This window comes from Callithrix jacchus, chromosome 4, assembly GCF_049354715.1.
Source record: "Callithrix jacchus isolate 240 chromosome 4, calJac240_pri, whole genome shotgun sequence".
Lineage (NCBI taxonomy): Eukaryota > Metazoa > Chordata > Mammalia > Primates > Cebidae > Callithrix > Callithrix jacchus.
Window position 1 is genome coordinate 75,276,168 of NC_133505.1, and position 21,517 is coordinate 75,297,684.

Here is a 21,517-nt window from a genome sequence, read left to right on the forward strand (position 1 = left end):
AAAATCTCTGAAAGCACATCTCCCTTGCGGATAGAAAGTAACACCTTCCTGTACAAAAGAGGACACTCATGATAGTCTTTGATAAATTACTAGAGGCAAAAAACAGGTTATAGGGTTCTTTTCTTACATTGTTACCAAAAACATGAATTACATTTTCACACTAGATTTATCTTCTTTTATTCAAGTGACACAGCTGTTTCTTTCACATCCTCTTCTTAATCAGCTTTATCTTTGTTCCTCTTGTGTCTGAATGTAATAAATTCTTTGAACCATACACTTCGGGTAACATGTTCTTAGTTAACATACTCCCAGTAATTCCCAGGATGATTCAGAGAGGTTGGAGGACTATGGTTGGGTTATCAACTGTGACAGATACCAGTATAATTTATAGCAGTGAAAACACACAGGTCTGTGCAGTTCTATCCTCACAGAATCCATTCCAGCACAATAAAAGTCCCTTGGGCTTTTAGAGGAGCATGTCCATTCAATTGCCTGCTGGCTAAGAAATCATATTCCTCACCTTGATATCCGTTTTCAAATCAAATCTCAAAAACACACCTGCTGTTGGACCCTGGGTATTTGATTTGACCTCAAACACTTTTCCTTCTTATATCTCCCAGCCAGTAGTTCTCTTAGTCTTATAAATCTTTCAGCAGGACTAGGCTTCATTATTATTTCTAGAACTCCTTTTTAAAGTTAAAGAAACTTCCAGTTTTCTAATAAAAAGTGACTGCTTAGTACTGTGAAAATCATGATTATACATTTCTTGCTTTTCTTTCGCTTTTCCAACTGAAAAATAACAATTGTTCTCTGACTGACAATTTATTTTATAGTAGGATCATGCTCTGGTCATGTTATAAAATTTCTCTAGCAGCAACTGAGACCATTTACTAAGAATGATTCTCTGTGCTGGAAAACCTGTTAGAAGGTAACAAAAATGCCATACTCCAGCCACCTAATGCCATGAGGTACCTTCTTATTTGTCAGGATGACCTGATAGGAGAATAAGAAAGGAAAATAATCTTTGTTGACTATTTATAGTGGACCATGCATTTTTCATGTTCTTTCACTTAATTCTTAGTTTTAAGGTTATTTATTTTCCTCACCAGTGAAGAGGCTGATCCTATTAAGGTTAAGTAAATTGCCCAAAAAGGTTAATGGGACTGGTAAGTGACAAAGTCAGAATCTGAACTCAGGGCTGTCTGATTCTATTAATCTGTTTTCCATTTTACCACCTTGCTTTACCAAGCTCTCAGAAGAAACATGATTAAGGAACTGTCCTTGAAATTTTACCCTTTTGTTATGTTTAACTATGTTAATGCAGAATTAGAAATATTAATCCTTTTTTGTCTTTATAGGGAATAAATGGAAAAGATGGAATACCAGGTGCTCAGGTATGGAAAATATAATTTAAAATTAAAGTTACAATGCATACTGCATCCAGAATACCCACCAACATTTAGATCAATCAGATTGATGCAAAGTCTTGGCAAGCAGTGACTTTAATGTTGACGTCTGTTTTTCAGGGCATCAAGGGTAAGCCCGGAGACAGAGGCCCCAAAGGAGAACGTGTATGTATATTACTATTGTGATTGTTATTCAAGTCTGTCTGTTACAACTGTCCCATCATTTAGGTTACACAATTATGTGTTTAAACCCTTGCAAATTACCAATTATGTAAAGGCTAGGGTGTCATATGGTTACATCTATGTAGTTGGCCTTTGTACACATCCAAGTATACTTTGCTATTAAAGTTTGGAAAGCTTTCATTATCCTCCTGTCTCAGACATATATCTCTACTATAACCATCACCCATGTTCTTTTTATCTAGAGTAAGGTTTCTCAACCTCAGCACTGTGAATATTCAGGGGCAGATAATTGTTGTGGTTGGCTCTTTGGAGCTGTAAAATGCGTAGCAGCATCCATGCCTTCACCCACTAGATGCAGTAGCACCACCATCCCTCCAACTGTGACAACCAACAGTGTCCCCAGACATCACCAAATGCCTACTGGGAAGTGAAATCACACAGCTGAGAACTACTGACATATAGAAAAACTAAGTAGAGTAAAGAAGGTGGTGTGAGGGGGTAGAGAAATGGAAAGGGTAACTGAAAGTATAGTGAAGTTACTAGTAATACCAATTATGTTATATATTTTTGTGTTGTTTGGAGCATTAATGTCATTGTCGCAATTTCTCTTTATTTCCTTTAATGAACCTCAACATTTTCTACTAGAGTAAGTTTCTACTAGAATTAATGGAATTAATTTGTAGTAGAGTCAGGCCACTGCAAGAAGTTACTCAAACATTGTTACTCAGTGTAATTCTATTAAGGGTTGCTATTGTGTGTGAACGTGGGCATGTGTGTTTATATACTGGTGTCAGTTTGCTAGCTTTTGTTTATTATCATATATATAATCCATAATAAATGAAGGAAATGTGAAAATACAGGCAATGTAAATTTAAAAGGAAAGAAAAAATCTATCTTATCCAACTACACAGAAATAAACACTGTAACATTTGGTCATATTTCTGTATATTTATATTTATATGTATTAATATGTATATATAATACATATCATATATTTATATGTATTAATATAAATATATACTTTTCCATAAAGGAGTTTATGCTGTATTGTAAGTGACTTTTTTCACCTAACAATGTATATTTATCATCTTTTCTTGTCAGTAAATATAGGTCTATAGCTACCTTTTAATTGCTATATGTTATTCTACTGAGTACTGCCAAGATGCCAGGCATTACTCTGAATACTTTATTTGCATTAATTCATTTACTTCTCAATATCACCCTACTTAATAGTTACTATTAATATACCCACTTTGTAGGAGAGGAGGCTAGGACACAGAGAGTTTGTTATTTGTCCAAGGCCCAACAGCTAATAAGTGCCAGTATGAATCCAGAACTTTTGCTCTCAACTACAGCTGATGTGGTTCTAAAGGTGATTATTCTTTATTATTATTTTTTCCTTAACAGGGTGATCAGGGGATTCCAGGAGACAGAGGCCCACAAGGTGAACGGGGAAAACCAGGCCTTACAGGCATGAAGGGAGCCATCGGTCCTATGGGTCCCCCAGGAAACAAGGGCTCCATGGGATCACCTGGCCACCAAGGCCCTCCGGGCTCTCCAGGCACCCCTGGCATTCCAGTAAGTAGTGCTAAGAGCTTAGGGCTCCTGGCTTGTACCGACCATATATCCCTTTTACAATGAAAGAAATGATAATGCCTTTCAAATAAATAAAACAAACCTAAACCGGCCCCTGTGAGGGCACCGATAGCTATCATCTAAAGTTACATGGTGGATCCTCTACTAAGCACTTACTAAACATTACCTCACTTGATCTTCATAATCATTCTGGAAGGACTGGTGTCCTTTCCAACCCACTTTTATAAATGCATAAAATAAGCATTGACTTGCCCAAGGTCGCAGATTGATTAAGTGTGTCAAACCTAGATCTGGATGGCTTCAAAACCATGCTTTTAAAAAAACAGATACTATCCATAATGTCTCCTTACACTACAAAGAAACCACATATGTCTGTTTCATATTGCTATGAAATATGTCCATTTCATACTCTATTTTGTTGAACAACAGATCTGCCCTGAGTAGTGTTTTGAAGTAGAAACCACTTAGGCAAAGAGTGTTTAGGGAAGGAAGCCCATATCTTTATTAATCCTCAGGAGGAGTGGTTAGTGGCCATTCTGCAGAGAAATTTAATCTGAAAATATCCATGTTAGGAAGAAAGGAAGGTTCTGAAGTGAAGTAGGACAGTTAAAGGCAGTGTCCTTAGATAATCAACCAACACCAAATATGAAGCAAAACTGGGCATTCATACAATTTTCATACTTCTTTATTTTTTCCCACTCTTCTTAAACTCTATTTGAACAAAGCTTGTGTAACTTCAGCTCTCAGTGCTGTGTCAATAATTGGTATTAAATGCATTAATTAAAGTTCGTTTGTCACATACACAGTGAAAATAAGATAATGAAATAGAGCATTCTAGAAATGATTCTGTCCTACAGGAATCACCACTTTATAAGCCCATCACATTGGGTGTTTTTTTATTTTTGTTTTTTGGCATTCTAGTCAGCTTGTTGTTACAAATGAACTAGCACCATTGTGTTAAGCAACCCTACAACAATATTATCACATTCCTACACACAGACAGGATAGAGGAATTTCAGTGAAGAGTGATGGGGAACCTACCCAAGAATGATTATAAAGTAAGGCTCAGGCCGTGTACAATGGCTCATGCCTGTAATCCCAGCACTTGGGGAGGCCGAGGTGGGGGGATCATGAGGTCAGGAGTTTGAGACCAGCCTGGCCAACATAATGAAACCCCATCTCTACTAAAAATACAAAAAACTAGCTGGGTGTGGTGGTGCTCACCTGTAATCCTAGCTATTCAGGAAGCTGAGGCAGAAGAATCGCTTGAACCCAGGTGGTGGAGGTTACAGTCAGCCAAGATTGTGCCACTTTACTGCATCCTGGGCGACAATGCAAGACTTCATCTCAAAAAAATAAAATAAAAATAAGCCTCACTGTCTAATTAGGCTCTGCTCCATTCTTAAATCACATTGCATGGTGATTTTCCATAGAGCTGTCAACTCTCTCATCTGACCATGTTCTTTTACTGACTTCGTCTGAGTATATATCTCAAAAGTGGATAATTAGCAATGGGGCTTATTGCCTTTGTCACAACCTCCAATCATCATCATATTGTCCTTAATGCCACACATATAGCCCTGGATAATAATCACCAACTATAAACAGTAATAAAATACTTCGCAATTCTAACCATCATGAAAAATAATAGTTCTTTTAAAAATTATCAAGGTACTTTAATAAAACATTACTGTTATAAATGTTAGATTCTTTGTCAAATGCATGTGGATTTACTTGTCAACAGGTGAAAAATTCAGCTGACATTATTTGCCTTTTTCCTTTTACCAGACCCCAATTAAGAAAAGAAAATTGCTTAAAACCTATATACTTGCAATGTGTAAATTACAGAATAAACTTTATGATGTAAAGGGTAAAACTTGCTTTTACCCCATGAATACAACATTTTTAAAAATAATCCAGCATACTTGGAGTTCTGCTTCAGGTTGTCTTCCTTTAAAAATACATTATATCAATTAGATATTGACTTTGCCAGTGTCCAGGGATTGGTTAGAAGTTAAATTGTGGTTAGTCTACTAACGTCATGATTACACTTTTTAGATTCTTTAACTTTATAAAATGAAGTAATAGGAATGTCTTTCCTAATTGTATAAAGCCATGTGTCTCCATTTAATAGGAAACCTTTTGATATCACTGGTTATGATTCCAGCCCATAGCTTTTAAAGCAATTATGCACTTCAACTTGTTCCCAAACTTTAGTCAAAGCAACAGATATTTATGACCCATATAGTCAATTGACAAAAGCATTTTTCTCGATAAATGCATCTCTACAGATGTTTCCAAGAGGCATGCTAACCCGGTATTTCTATTCTTTTTATTCATTTCTGCTATGCTCTATTTTAACAGACCTTTTTTTCCCTTCTTCAGGCTGATGTAATTTCGTTTGAAGAAATAAAGAAGTATATTAATCAAGAAGTCCTAAGGATTTTTGAAGGTTAGGTTTTTTTAATAACATTTTTGAATTTTTCACTGATTCTCACCTTACATCTACTGTGGGGAATCCCTTCCGCAATATTCTCAAGAGATGGCCATAACACAAAAACCTTAAGGGACAGACCATTTTATGATGGGACAGTTCTTTGATGAAAATTCTTCTTTATACAAAGTTACCTTTTGCCTCCCTGGAACTTCCTTTCATTATGCCTGGTCTGTAAAACAACCCAGGTAAAGTATTTATCATGTTTTCACATGACAGCTTTTTGAGCATTTTTCAATATCCCTCATACTTCTTGGTTTTCCCCTTTATGGAGTAAATATGTCTAGCTCCTCCACTATTATCACCCTGGGAAATGTTTAATTTATAAATGACTCTCATTTACCAAGGAATATTTTGACTAATGCAAAGGAGTGTCTTTTTATTTAGACCAAAGTAAGCAAACTATAGCTCTCTAGCCCAAAGCCATTGCCACCTGCTTTGTACATACTACAAACTGAGAATGGTTTTTGCTTTTTTATGGGGAGCAGTGGGGGTAAGTTATATTTTAAAATGGATTTTAAAAATCGAAAGAATATTTCATAATATGTGAAAATTATCTGAAACTTGAATTCGTTTCTATAAATAAAGTATGCACATTCCTTTACATCTTTTCTCTGGCTGTTATCCCACTACAGCAACAGGACTGAGCAATTGTGACATAAAGGTGTAAATATTTACCATCTAGCCCTTGCAGAGAAAGTTTTCTGACCCCTGCACTGGATACTTCAGTAATTTATCCTAAGATGTATTCCTTTTTTTAGAAAAGGCATCCATATTATTCTGTTGATTCATTTCAAGTTTTCAGTTAACTAACAGCCCTGGATCTTCCTTATACAAATATTTTTAAATTAGTTGTTTCTCATTATGGACTGTGTGTTTATTTTTAAAATCTAAGTGTGTAATCTTATGTTTCCTCTTATTAATTTCAAATCATTTATGTTCATATCTTGTTCCAACCTGAAGATATTTTTTGAAATGTTTTCTCTTGTACAGCAGGTTGGCTGACCCTATAACTTTATGTCATGCTCAATTTCATAAGCATGTTGTCGTTCTAGTTGTTGATAGAAATGTTGACTGAAAAAGCTGAGAGTCAAGGATTAGGTCTTTCTAAATGCCATGGGATTCTTTCTGTCCATTTGTAAATCATCTACTAATCTACTGTTTAGTGAGCTCTGAATCTGTTTTGTTGTCCAAAATTCACCCTACATTTCTTTGTCTATTTGCAAGGAATAGATAGGTTCACATGATTTTCACAAATGATTTGCTAAAATCAAGACCATTCTTCTGAGGTGTAAGATTTGACAAATAAATCCATGTTGGCTCTCGGTTCTCATGGTTCCTACTTCCTTTGCTTAGCATCCATAAGCTAAAAATAGATTGTTGAATTTTGTAAGGAATAAGATTATAAGATGCCCCAAGTTGATGTTGAGTTCATCACTTCAAACATGGAATCAGCGCTTCTTCAAGGAGTCTTGATTATTTTAAATAACAATTAGCAGGACAGACTGAAATCTTGGTGCTTGGATCCACATTATCTTGCTTTATATGAGAACTGGAAATAGAGTAGAGTAACAGTGGGACTTGTAGCTACTTTAATGACAGAACAGAAAACAAAATGGTTTTTGTTGTTCATTTGTTTGTTTTTTGAGATGGAGTCTCACTCTGTTTCCCAGGCTGGAGTGCAGTGATGCGATCTCAACTCACTGCAACCTCTGCCTCCTGGGTTCAAGCAATTTTCCTGCCTCAGCCTTCCAAGTAGCTGAAATTAGAGGTGCCTGCCACCATGCCTGGCTAATTTTTGTATTTTTAGTAGAGATGGGGTTTTGCCATGTTGGCAAAAAATGTTTTTGTAAAGGTCATGAATTTATGCTATTGATTTTAATTTACCTCGATCTTCACTGAGTATCTTTATCTTGCTCTGATATAACAGTATACTAATATATTTGATGACTCTTTTTTGAGCTACCAGTAATTTTAATGTTACCGTTAGATTTTGAAGTCTTTTTTTCGTTTTCTTTTTTTCTTTTTTTTTTTTTTTGACCCTTAAATCAAACATCATGGACTATACTCTAAACTTTGCAATTCAAACACTCTTTTCTATTTCAGCAAGTTTGAAAAAAGGGCAACTGTTTGCAAAAAGACATCTCAAGCTCTTCAGAGGAACACTCAAGAATATTTACGTGGCTACGTAATATGCAGTGTTTAGTGCACAGTGAAAATGCTGATGCATTTGTTAAAAAATTATTAAGAATTTTAATACAGCAATAATAAAGCAGTAAACTAAACATGGGGCCCTATGTGACTGCATAGGTAGCATGTCCATGAAAGGCAGTCCTGGGACAGGACATCTAGGATCTCAGATCATATCCATGCCTTTGGTTGACCACAACCATGAAAAGAGAAATGCCAGCAAATACATGTTTTTGAATTGCAATCTAAACTTTTCCTTTAACTCTTAATCTCTATGGGCTCTCGTGCCTTTATCTTTTATCTCAGGGAGCTTTAATATTGATCTTCAATCCTTTAAGAGGCTTTAGATTAAATCACATATTTAATAGTAATTAATTCACCTTTTTCGAAGCTGATTAAGAATGTCAGAAAATATAACCAAACATTTTCAGAAAAACTAGTGATGTGTTGAGATATAGAAGGTGTTCATTTTGCAAGTCCGTCAGATACTGGATGAAGGTGTGGCCTGTGGCAGCCCGCCTGTGCGTTCAGCAGAAGAGACACTGCTATTTCCTCATGGGAAGGCTCCATGCTGCCCACTCCCAGGCCATTCTGTGGCTACTCTCATGAAGGGCTATGAGTCTTCTGAGGAGGCAAGTCAGGGGAGTTGGGCCATTCTCTGTCTGTCGTGGGGCAGGCTCACCAGGCTTCTGCTTTCTGAGAAGCTCCTCCTCTCAGTCTGCATCCCTCCTCCCTGAGTTCCTGCCTCTCCTTCCTTTCTCAGAGCCCAGCTACCTGGAAGCTGACAGGTGCAGAGTCCTCCCCAGGTCTCTGGCTTCACATCCATCTCTCCTATTGCCTCTCTGTCTCTTCTAGCCTGGCCAGGTCCAGGTGAGTGGCTAGACCCCACCAGAGCCAGTACTCCCTCAGAAACTACAGATGTCTTAGCCTCAAGACAATATTTTAGAGTGACCCATGAGGAAACTTTTTTCTGAGACTTCTGAACTCTAAGATTCCATGTGTGATATCCCTCTCCTTTATCTCTCTTGAACTTAGTCCAGCAAAACTGTTTTCTCCCAAACAAAACTGTGCCTGAAACCTAGAATATAGTTATTTAGCATTTAAATTAATTTGTCCCAGGATCATTTCAATTCACTCCATTTAATTTTCCACTTAGAAATCACCTTTTCCATGGCTTCTGAACACCACTTACAAAAGAGAAAACTCCATTTTCACAAATCCTAGAGCTCCAAGGTCACAGTTCCCATTTTCAGAAAGCTTTTTCTCTAAAAGCAGAGATTAATTTTCATGTTATAACAGTTACACTTAAGTAGTACAGACAGTTAACTGCTGCAGTGAAGTAGCACCCATCTCCCTCCTTTTTCTTAGTGGTTTCACAAGAGACAGTGTCAATGACAGCTAATGCTTATCTCTGCTTCACACACCCCTGCACATATGCAGCCTGGAGAGCCATTCTCTCCAAGCAGCAAGCTGCAGACTGTCAGCAGGGTCTTGAGGGAATCCTTGGAAGATCCTGTTCTCCAACTTTATCATCCCAAATGTCCAGATTACACCCTCTAGTGAAACCCTAAACCAGGAAGACCGAAATTTTACGCTCCTCTCTTATGACGTTTTAAACCCCTTTGGAGCTTCCTAGGGGAACTCGCTGATGCAACACCCTCCAAATCTCACACCTTGAGCTATTTTCCAGGCCACCCCCAACTTCCCTTCAGCACCCTAGTGCCCCTTTCCAAACCTAACTGTGGTGGAAATAGGTGTCTTTTCACCAATCCCAAGTCTAGACTCCAGATTGATCACTATGTGCAAATATATATCCTCTCCGAGCATCAGTTAAATTCCCAATTTGTCCAACAAGTCAAGTCCTTTTGCTAGCAAAGTGACTGCACAGGACAAGGACACATGTCATCCATGTGTCTTAGCTTAGCATTTGTCTTTATGAGAGCTTTCCAGCTGCCATGATGCTGCCCACACAAATTAGGGTCTTGCCAGATCTGAGAAGTTTAATTCTTGCCATTGCAGTGCCCTGTTATGCTTGGGAATTTACATCAACATGCAGGAATAATTTACCAACCTATGCAGAAATCTATACTAACAGCTGGCTCTCTTGGTTCTTAAGACAAGCCCACACCTCCAACTGTGGGAGAAAAGAAAGATTAGGGCTAAGTATTCCTGAGCAATGTTTCTGCCTGCAGATTTCCAGTGTTTAGAAAATCTTCTTACCTATATGTATCATCTGATAGATATACATCATTGGTGATTTAGATATAAAGAGTTTTAAAAACATTTTCCACCACATAGTCTCTGTTTCTTTCAATTGCCTCATTTCTTTGTCTGAACTCTGTTGTTCAGTTTATACGATTTCCTCAGTGTCCAGTAATCCTTGGTTGTGAACTGAAATATTGATTTAAGAACTGAAAGTTGTGAGTGAACAGTGGGGCTTGCCAACATCGAATTTCACTTAGGGTAGTCTAGTTGGGCTTTTTAAGTGAAGGACCCTCAATATCAGTATCTTTAAGTCTTTCCTCTCAGTCTGCTCAGATTCCCCAGTGGAGACATTCCATTTCCTGCCTGGCTGCCAGCTCAGCTACTTCAAATTTTCAGTTTGGAAGTCTGAGTCTCAAAGGAGTCTGGGCTCCCCAGTGAAGAGGCAGACTATTTACCCTTTTCAGATAGTGATAAACCTTCTGTCTTTTGCTAGGGATGGGGCGGGGCACCTGCCCAGCTGTATAGAGAAACAAATTTCAGCAACTACTAAAGCAGGCTTTCAATCAATGCTCCTTATTTTAGTTCCCCGTTTTCACCCGCACTTTCAGAGGTAACTTGTACTGCCGATTCTGAGCCCTCTGAGGATTTGGTAGTTTAGATCAAGTTATTCTTCAACTTCTAGTCTAAGAGTTTAATTTTCTTGAGCTTGCTAAGTAATGTATCACTCAACCATTTGGTTCTCAGTTTCCAAAATTGTGCTGATATTGTCTCCTTTCATATTCTCCTCAATTCTTGTCTGTTTATGCCTTTAAGAGGATCGTTTTGCTGGGATTCAGGAGGTACTTAAAGCAGATGCATGTGTTTAATCCAACATCTTTACCCATGATATTTCAAAGCAACATGCTCATACAAGTGGCAAATGATTGAGACAGAGACAAATGAAGTAGTAACCACCTTTGGGTCATAATGAACCACAAAATAAATATGAATTCACCAGTGATGCTGTTGAATTAACAGTTAAAAATGAAACTAGAATATAATTATTAAAGTATTACAGAAAATTACTTTTCTGATATTTTTGCCCTTTAGGAGAGAACTATATTTAATTTTGGTTTACACCTTTAGGAGATATTTAAGGAAAAGCCCTGAAATAATGGAATCAAAATGAGATTTACAAAACAGATTGTGACGCTTATGAGTAAAAGTTATTTAACCTGAATGCTGATATGTAACAATATGACTGATTTCCCAAGGGAGATACTCATTAACTGTTCTGTTTCCATAATGGGGGGGGCATCAAAATAAAATAAATGGAAGTTATATCAAGAAAATGGATAATTGAACATTTTAATGGGCATTAGGAGAAGAAGATGAATTTCTCTCTTCGAAATATTTACAAATTTTATCTGTGAAATAGAAGATAGACATGGGCCACATGACCTCTGTGTATTCCTTCCTTCTCTAAAATATGTAGTTTATTATTACAATAATAGTAATGTCTGTACTATATTAAGGAGCCCATTCTCCAAGGAAGCCAAGCCTTGGTTTCATTTGTTAGAGCGCCTGCTGTGGCTTTGCCTTGGCAGATGGAATATGTGTGTTTGGTTTATGCATGCTTCTATCTGAACTCTTCAATTTCCCGCCTCATTAGAAAGCATAGCCAAAAACAGTTTAATTGACTGAAGATCCCTGAAAACAGAGGAAAAGCAATTAAGAATAAAGGCCTTTACAATTCATTTCGATGCTCTGAAACATATTATTGTAAATTATAGAGCATTAGGGTAAGGTTCAGAAGAGGTAATTACCTTATGCTAAATGACTGTTTCTGAGCATATCTCATAGACAGATAATTTACAGCTTGAAGTAGTGAAAATAATTTTGTTTTGCTAAAAATATTAAAAACCACCAAAGTACTTCTAAATTCAACTCATACATTAAAGAGGAAAAATTAGTAATGTGAATATTTGTGTTTAGACATTGAAGGAATTTTAAAAGGCATGTTTCCAATTAAGAAAAATTATACTGAAATACATCTCTTCTTTTAAGTGCAAAACAGTAAATATTATGCAAAGTTTCAAACTGTGATTACTGAATTTCACATATAAGGCATCCAGTTTATAATTTGATGTAATAAAGATATATGTACATTTAATATAATGATTTGTAAAACTATAACTATATATTAATTACCTATTTGTTTTATCTATTAAGTCACTAGAGTAAGATGTATTAATATCAACCAAATATTCCCAGGTAGATAGTAAGATAGTAATACTGGAGAGCAGGTGATTTCATATCACTCTTTGGGGTCAGCATCCATTAGATCCTCATGGGCCTCCCATTCATCCTTCAGTCTGCAGCCAGAGATTCTAGTCCTATGAGTGGTGTGATATGTTTCCATTCTGTTTGCTTTGTGACATAGGAATGTGAATGTAGAGTGATTGCTTTTTGGATAATGATAGCTAATACTGTGTATCTATTGGGGCTTTTCCCTTAATAATTCCATGTGAAACAATAATTGTTTTTCTTTCTTAACCAGTATGGGCCTATATTGTTTTTAAAAGATTGTTTTAATTGAAAACTTTAGGAAAACAGATTTTCCTCAGAAGTAATTTACTCTTTATTTAAAATTTTACAGAAAATAGAAGATACATATCTGTGAAGTAAGCCTTTGCAATTCAATTAAATCAGCTAAACTGAGTTAAAAGACTGGAGAACATGGAAGTAACTCTTTACAAGATCTATATGATTTGGCCTTTGTGTTTTCTCAGCTAGAGTTTCTAGAATATTGTTGTCATTTGGTCTTTAGTTACAAAATAATTTCCTCAGTTAAAAAAAAAAAAAGACTTTTCTGGAAGATTTGTCTGCACCAAACCCAGACTAAAGTTTTTAAATTGAATGTTCATTTCTTATTACACACATATAGCTTTTTTAAAAAAGTGTAAATTATTTTAAAATAAAACCATTTAAATTACTAAGGAATTTTTGAAGAAATTATGCAAACAGAAAAAGATAAAACAATGTGGTTAACTTCTTTTCATGGCAAGGATAGATGTTCTTCAAGTTTTCTGTTTGAAATCTAGTTGTTCATATATTAGATTTTTTAAATGTGAGTTATACTAAATGTAAACAAACGAAGCAATTTTAAGAAAGACTCCCATGATAGATTGTATATATAATGGCCCTTGAATGAGTTAATGATTTTACCAAAATTATATAGTAATAAAATATTCAATATGTTTCTTTTTAATTATCTGTTGCTGCATAAGAAAATACCTCCAAACTTTAGTGGCTTAAAACATTAATCTCACATTTCACATTACAGACATTTATTATTCCAAATTTTTATAGGTCGGGGACTTGAAGGGTTGCTTAATTGTGTGATCTGGCTCAAGATCTCTAATGAAGTTGCACTGAGGATGTCATTCAGGGCTGCAGTCATTTGGAGGCTTGACTAGGGCTGGATGATCTGCTTCCAAGTTCACATGCCTGACACCGGCAGGACACATCAGTTCTTCCCCATGTGGGCCTCTCCACAGGACTTCTTGGGTGCTCTCACTACATTTCAACTGCTTTCCTCTAATGAATGATCTAAGAGAAAGCAACTAGGAAGCCACAATGTCTTTTATGACCTCATCTCTCTACTTGCACACCGTTAATTCAGCCTTTTCCTTTTCATTAGAAATGAAAAGTCTACCCCCCCCATTCAAAAATAGGAGAATTAAACCAACTTTGGAAGACACTGAGGTTAGATTCAATGCTAGTGTTCTGTCCATAGACTGTTACATCTCAGAAGTCCTGAAAAATTCTCAACTTTCTGAGTGACGCATCTTAGCTGCATCTATACACAAACTTAACTTTGCACAATCAATTTTATTTTCTAATCAAAAAACTCAGCAATCAGAACAGTTGGTAAATTAGATGTGCTTAAATTGAAAACTAAATCTTTTTGTTTAATTTCAGGTAAAAAAATTTTTGAAATTTTTTGATATAAAATATTTCTGTTCCATGATATATTATTTTTTTTCTATACATGAAGAGAGGATGGCTGTGTTCCTATCCCAGCTCAAGCTGCCAGCAGCCATGTTGGCTGCCCAACCTCATGGGAGGCCCGGGCCACCAGGGAAGGATGGGTTGCCTGGGCCACCAGGAGACCCTGGACCCCAAGGTAAGTCTTGAAGTGTAATATAGGCTTATTAATTTTTAACTCTCTGTATTTATAACATGTTAGTCACAGTTAAGGAAAAAAGTATGTATGTATGTACTTTATATATATATTACATATATGTTCCATATGAAAACATTTTATATAAGTTATTCCATATGAAAACATTTTATGTATTACATATATGTGTACATGTTACATATGTACATTCTAGAAGTAGATATTTAACTATTACTTCAAATTTAAAACCAAATGATAGTTACCTGCTATTCTGAATGTGTTGTAATAATAGTATTTATTATAACAGTAACAGCAATAATGTGTGCTTATATATCATTATTATCTAGGAATCTTAGAATATTTTAGGCCTCCCATTTTGATGTAAGTTAAATAAAGTCTCCATCATCTTAGTATCTTAAAGAAACTGGGAAAAGAGTTATAGGAGACTATACAAATAGTTATTTGGTTCTAAAATATATTTTTAAGAAGTTTTAGAATCTTTTTTCTTTGAATAGAGCTTATGAATGGTAACTTGAATGTTAAATAATTTTGTGCATGATTTCTAAAGTTCTTAAAACCCAACTTATATTGGCAACAAATTTTGTTCTGCTTATGACAGCTTGACAAGAGACATAATCTTATGTATAGCTTAACTAAATTAATCTGACAAGGCCATTTTCTAGAAATATGATTATCAGTCCAGCAAAGTGATCAAATAGACCCAGGCTTAGAAGAGTCACAATTCTGAAAGGGAAATGCTAAATTCAGTGAGTATATATTATGAAAGATTAGACCAGGAAAACTGCTTCTTACTGTTAACCATGGAGGAGCTCAGATTCCTTCCTTGAAATAATTAAAAGCAGCTTGTATAAAGAAAGAAAAGAGGAAATTAACACCAACATTAAGTAGGAATGCAGCCCAAAATAATATGTACCCAAAGAAGTGTTTTTCTGTCGCCAGTTTCCTTCCTACTCTGTAATATTGAGCCTCATTTTCTGAAGTGTCCCAAGGTGACTGATGTGCCCTTCCTCTTCTGAAAGAGCAACACCTTTTCAGTTCCTATAACAGTGTCTATTAGGATCCTAATATAACCTTATAACCTTTAACCATGATTGCCAAGTCTTTGCGTTTAGTTAGCACAATATAAAACAGCAACAGTTAAAATCTCTAATTTTTTTTAAAACCAAACATATATTCCACCATTATCTTTAGATTAGAGTGAAGTTTGGCAGATGAAGGAAAGAGCAAAGTATAGGATGAGGAGTAGCTCTCTATGTTTACATTATTGTGTAGAGGGGGCTAATTATTATCTTTCTCTAGTTGGGTCTGTTCTGAAGTCAGAGTATAAGAGACTGGCATTCAGATCTTGAAAGCTCATCTAAAAATGTGTAATACCTTCAACCACGTGAAGAATAAGCAGTGTAAACACCAATAGGAAGAAAACTTTATATAGATCGTTCAAACGGCGGTGGTTTGAGAGGACAAGAACAATGGAAAATTGAGATGATCCAGGAAAACAGCTCTGGAGCTGGAGTCTCCTGTTCACTCAAACACCTGGCTTCAGACACCTCCTAGGTGCATCAAAGGCCCATTTGGAAGGCTCTCAGTCAGAGGCAATTCCAAACACATAGTATCAGTGAAGCTTTCGGAAATAAGCCTTCCTTTCACCACTCCATTTTCCCTTCCTTTTGCAAAAGATTTCTGTGAATTTCATTTGCTGTTGTACCTCAGAGATATTATAGACTACCTCTACTCCTGATAGTGCTTCTGGATGGAATTCTTGAATTTGGAAGATATCGCCACATGATTTCCAACTTTTTGTGAACCAAGGTTTGCTGAAATTGTCAAAACTTTTGTCTCCCCATAGGGTTTCTGACAACAGACATATCTTGACTACAACTTAGCTGATGTCTCCTTAACCTTTACATAATACTTCCTTTTCAGTATTTGTTAAATTTGGCCAAAATTCAGCAAAAAATATAAATAAATAAAACTTGAAAAACATGGAATTCAGGTTTAAGGAATATTTGTTTCTTAAAAATATTTGTTTTTAAAGAATATCATTACAGTAGGCATGCTGTACTATAATCCTGCCTAAGGCACAGAGAAATCTCACTGAAAAGAAAGCAAGCGAGAGGCTGCTGTTTAATTTTTGGTGCCTCTCCAGAAGTGCACAAGAAATTTAAGGGTTTTTCTCTAATAGATAAATAGGTGTGATGTGCTCAGAAGATGAAGTTGTACATGTAACTTACAAGCTCTTCTCTGTTCAATTTAAGGGTTTTCTCAAAAAGGATAGAAAAAATGCATTTAAAATCAGCAGTGACCATGCAAACCTCAGATGCAATTGTCTGAATTAGTCCTCTTTATGACACAGCATGATTGAGTTTAAGAAAGCGTTGAAGTCAGAAATGCAATATAGGTTGGGAAAGAAAAGATGGCTACTGAATATGACAGTGTGTTCTGTACTCATTCATTCTGTCTGATGGAGGTTCTTCTGAAATTTCTAAAAGAGACATATTTTGTTTCGTTTTGTTTTCAGTGTTTGTCAGGAAAGATATCCACTTGGTTCTGAAATATATTTTTAAGAAATTTTAGAACCTTTCTGCTAATAGAGCTTGTAGATGGTAATTTTGAACTTTAAATAATTCTTCATATGTTTTCTAAAGTTTTTAAAACCAAACTTTGCTTATATTGGCAAAAAACTTTGTTCCACTTATGACAACTTGATGAAAAGTGTGATCTTAAATATAGCTTAACTAAATTAATCTGAAATTTAAAATTAAAGTTGAGTGGTTTGGTTTGAAATGTGCACTACGGAATGAGTCCTTTATCAACTTATCTTTATGGAAGGACAAAATTATAAAGGGGTTTTGTAACGTTTCCTGTGTTTATTCTGAGAAGCAGGAGATGTATAGAAAGCAGTGAGAATATCGGCGACGTGATAGACAATTCTGAAAAAAGGAATTGCCACTCCTACCAAGATTCTGACAATGAAAGCGTGAGGATCTTCCTTCAGCACCCTCACCTTCCTAAAGTGAAAAGAAAGACCGTTAGGACTCTATGTTGCATCACCTCATTTGCATTTTTCCTAAATTTCCAAAGGGGTGATTGTTGATGTCTTCTAAAATTCAAAAGCATTTCCAGACAGCGTTTAGATTTTAATTATCCCATGGGGTCTGATTATTGTGCCTTAAGAGAACTTTCCTTGGTGTCCATTCCCACCTTGGGCCTGCAGCACTGGGGCTCATGGCTGATTCTCCCAGGTATGAGCTAAAATGTGCCACATCAGAATCAAAGAAACCCCAAGCAGCATGATTTAGCTGGGTTCCATTATATAAACAGGAGAGGTGAATTTGTCTTACAGACCTTATTCTTTTGAGTAAGTTCTATGAGAAAAAACTTCATTTAAACTTTCTCAAACACAGCTGATTCTCCATCACATGTTCCACCCAAGAAATAGATGCCACACCTAAAGCCCTACTCATTTCAGATGGAACCTCACATGGGACCAGTAGGAGAAAACAGCTACACCCATTCCATGCATCTTGCATCATTTCCAAAAGGACAGTAGTGGGAGTAGTTGTTCTTACTTGTGAACTTTTAAAGTAATTAATCATACATACTGTTTATAGGAAGCACTGGTTTATGTTGAAGGAAACCTGTTATTTGTAAGCCAGTGATCCATAGGATAGCTCATGTGATGTATAGATTCGACCTTTCAAATTTATTAGCATTAGGGGCCTTTGGATATGGAAGGATGTGTGAATGTGTGTCAAAATGACTGAAAGGTGCTGCTGTCAATTGGTGGACCAGAACCAGGAAGGCTAAACAACTTGTGAGGCATGAGGAAACCCCCAACCCATCACCTCCGCCATGCCCACCATGAACAATTGTCCCTCCTAAAATACCAATAACATCATTTTCTGGGCTTTGTCCAGTATGTATATAGGTGCATGGATTTACGATGTTAGAAGTAAATCTCTGAAATCTAAACTGAAATCTTTCTACTAGAAATAAACAGTCTACCACCCAAAAAACTACACCAAGCACCAAATTTCATCAATGACTAGTACTCCTCTAGATGCTTTTAATTAGGACACTACTAGGGTTTTATTTGTTTTCCTATGTGAGCTACAGTGATATCAAGCTGTCATCCTGTAGACTTTTTTTGTTTTGAGACGGAGTTTCGCTCTTGTTGCCCAGGCTGGAGTACAATGGCTCACTGCAACCTCCGCCTCCCAGTTCAAGCAATTCTCCTGCCTCAGCCTCCCAAGTAGCTGGGAATATAGGCGCCCTCCACCACTCCCAACTAATTTTTGTGTTTTTAGTAGAGATTGGGTTTCACCATGTTGGCCAGGCTTGTCTTGAACTCCTGACCTCAGGTGATCTGCCAACTTGGCCTCCCAAAGTGCTGGGACTATAGGTGTGAGCCACCGTGCCTGGCCCTGTAGACTTACAGTCTATGGAAACGCATGTCTCTTTGCAGACAGACCAGCCTTCTCCAAATTTAAAGACAGGCCCACCCTAAAGAGGTGAAAAGCTTAATTCTATAAATGGGGAAAGCTGTCATTGACTTTGTTAGCATTCCTACCAGGAGTTTTGTTATGAAGTAATAATAAAAAAGACCCTTCGGCTTTATGGCAGCCTTTACAATGAATGAGATTGGGATCTTAATAGGAAATTCAAGAGTAGAAACCTCTCCTGTACTTGTGCAATCCAGTCACTTTATCTATTAATAACAGGTAATTATTAACCTAACACACTGAGATATTTGTGCAAAAAAATTATTACATTTGCCAGGAGAAGGGTAAATGTTACCTTATACAAATACACAAATTACAGTTTCTTAATTATAATACCACATGCACTGAAATCCATGTGGAATAATATATTTTTGCATTATGTTGCAAATCTGAGAACTGAATTTAAATGAAATGGGTAAGTTTTAGCAGATATATTCTTCATTTGGAATTGTGTTACAATCTTGTTAATCCTCTTATTAATAAAAAGTTCGTGTATCTCCAATTATTATTCTTTCTTCCTCATTTTTTTAGCCTGTAATCTTAAGTACTTACTGCGATAGCTAAGGGTCAACTTTATAACCTTTCTGTAATAGTGGGACCTGAGTTAAACTATCAAATATACCTCAGGTAATAAATATAATTTTACTCCAGAAATGTTTAAATAACGGATTTGGGAGGGTGCTTTCAAATGACCCTAAGTATATACATTTTTTCCCTGCTGTTCACATATGTTAAATGAAAGTCACTTGTGTCAAAGAGATCTTGGAAATATTTTAAATTTGAATATAGATCAACTAAGGATATTATGTCACATGTCGAAGCCACTGTTCTCTCTAGGATCTAGGATTGTATTGAGTATCTTTAACTCAATTTTCAAATACAAATATGTGAAGATTTTCTGCCGGTGGGTGTATTTCTACCATATACTTCAAAATATTTTTAACATATATTCTTTTTGACACTAGTTTGACATTTATGATCAGGTCCTACATATAAAGCAAAGAAATATCTGTGTGGTGATTACATTGCCAATGTTGTTCAGATAATAATGTATACATTTTATGGCCTAGTCAAAGGTGAAAATGATAACCCCAAATACTGCTAATTCTCAACAATAATGAGAAATAATTGATCATACTTACTGTTCATAAGGAGCATTACATTTTCTCCTCCTGCCATATTCTGCTGTGATAGCACACCTTTATGAAAAAGCACAGCTAAGTCATTGCTTACTGTTTCGTACTGAGATGCTCTCCTGCTGTATCTTTGCTGTGTGTCCACATGAGTCTGCACGGCTGTTCTGTCCATTTGGGACAAGGAGCAATCTTGAAGGGGCTGTTTAAGTGTGAAAAAGTTGGAAATAAAAACTATTTATCATCACTGTGAAACTCTTACAGCATGGAATCTTTCATTCAAAGTATTACATAGATATGGATGCCAATATATAAAACCCAGATAAAAGTGCTTTATGCTTTTTATAAGCAAGGATAATGACTTCAGAGGCACAAATTTCTCTTTACTCTTCTAGCTCAGCCAATAGCAAGCATATTAAGAATAATTTGTTTTAAAATGTAGACAGATCTTACACCTAATTCATTTTGGTTAAAATAGTTTAAATTGATGAAGTGCATTTGGGAGACTCTCTCAGTCTCCTCTTGTTTCCTCGCTTTGCTGAAGCTCCTTTGGAGGTTTACACTACCACGTTCAAACATGGGGTAGATGTTTAAACTTTACCTAGAGAGAATATAGTGTTTATAGTCAATCATTTGAACACAGACCTACCTTTTTAGATGTGGTAACCCACATATGCTCTTGCTATGGTTTATTAGAATCTTGAGTTATTTGTTCTTTTCATTTCCTTTAATTCTTGAAATAAGGTCCATATTCCTATTATATTATCTTGTTCTGATTTTAAGCAAGACTCTTTCAGTATACTTCTTTCATTTAGCCTATGCCTCACCTTCAATCAGAATTTCTATTGAAGAGAACTCAAACAACTTGTCAGCTATTTGCAAGAATGATTTATTTAGGTATCATTTTCAGAGCCAAAATCTCGCTCTCAAGAGTTTGACAAGTGGGGCTGGGCACAGTGGCTCATGCCTCTAATTCCAACACTTTGGGAAGCCAAGGCAGGCAGATCACCTGAGGTCCGGAGTTCGAGACTAGCCTGGCCAACATGGCAAAACCCCATCTCTATTAAAAATACAAAACAATTAGCCAAGCATGGTGGCAAGTGCCTGTAATCTGAGCTACTCAGGAGGCTGAAGCAGAAGAATCACTTGAAGCCAGGAGGTGTAGGTTGCAGCAGTCCAGCCTGGGGGACAGAGCAAGACTCTTTCTCAAAAAAGAAAAAAAAGAGTTTGACAAGTTGGAAATTTTTACAGTAATTGAATGTTTTTAAGATTTTCATTGCCCTATCGTACCTAATCTGTTTGACATGTAGGTTTAATATGTGGTTAATGCAAAACAGGTAGTTAATGTACTATTTATGTTAAGCAAATGAATCACATAATTATCAAAGAGTCAGAAAATCGTTCTTGTGTGTGCTGTGTTGCCATAGAATCATTTCATGTGTCTCTTTTTTATATATTTCTTAGGCTACCGAGGACAGAAGGGAGAAAGAGGTGAACCTGGAATTGGGCTGCCAGGGAGTCCAGGTCTTCCTGGGACTTCAGGTAAGAGTGATACTATCTTCACAACACAAGCAAGCCTTTAAAACTGAGAACCATGCTTCTCCCCTAGGGTCCTTATACGT

The 21,517-nt window shown here is 36.3% G+C and overlaps 1 protein-coding gene across 9 annotated transcripts in view; it reads left to right on the forward strand.

Annotated features, from left to right (window-relative positions):
- The window catches only part of COL19A1 (collagen type XIX alpha 1 chain), a 359,940-nt gene that overhangs the window by 330,231 nt on the left and 8,192 nt on the right, over positions 1-21,517 (forward strand). For all 9 annotated transcript variants that reach the window (XM_017971197.4, XM_017971198.4, XM_017971199.4 and 6 more), the window contains 6 exons: positions 1,359-1,394; positions 1,527-1,571; positions 2,997-3,167; positions 5,571-5,637; positions 14,114-14,242; positions 21,360-21,437. In XM_017971197.4, the coding sequence (XP_017826686.3) occupies positions 1,359-1,394; positions 1,527-1,571; positions 2,997-3,167; positions 5,571-5,637; positions 14,114-14,242; positions 21,360-21,437 (526 nt within the window). The remainder of the gene's footprint in view (positions 1-1,358; positions 1,395-1,526; positions 1,572-2,996; positions 3,168-5,570; positions 5,638-14,113; positions 14,243-21,359; positions 21,438-21,517) is intronic.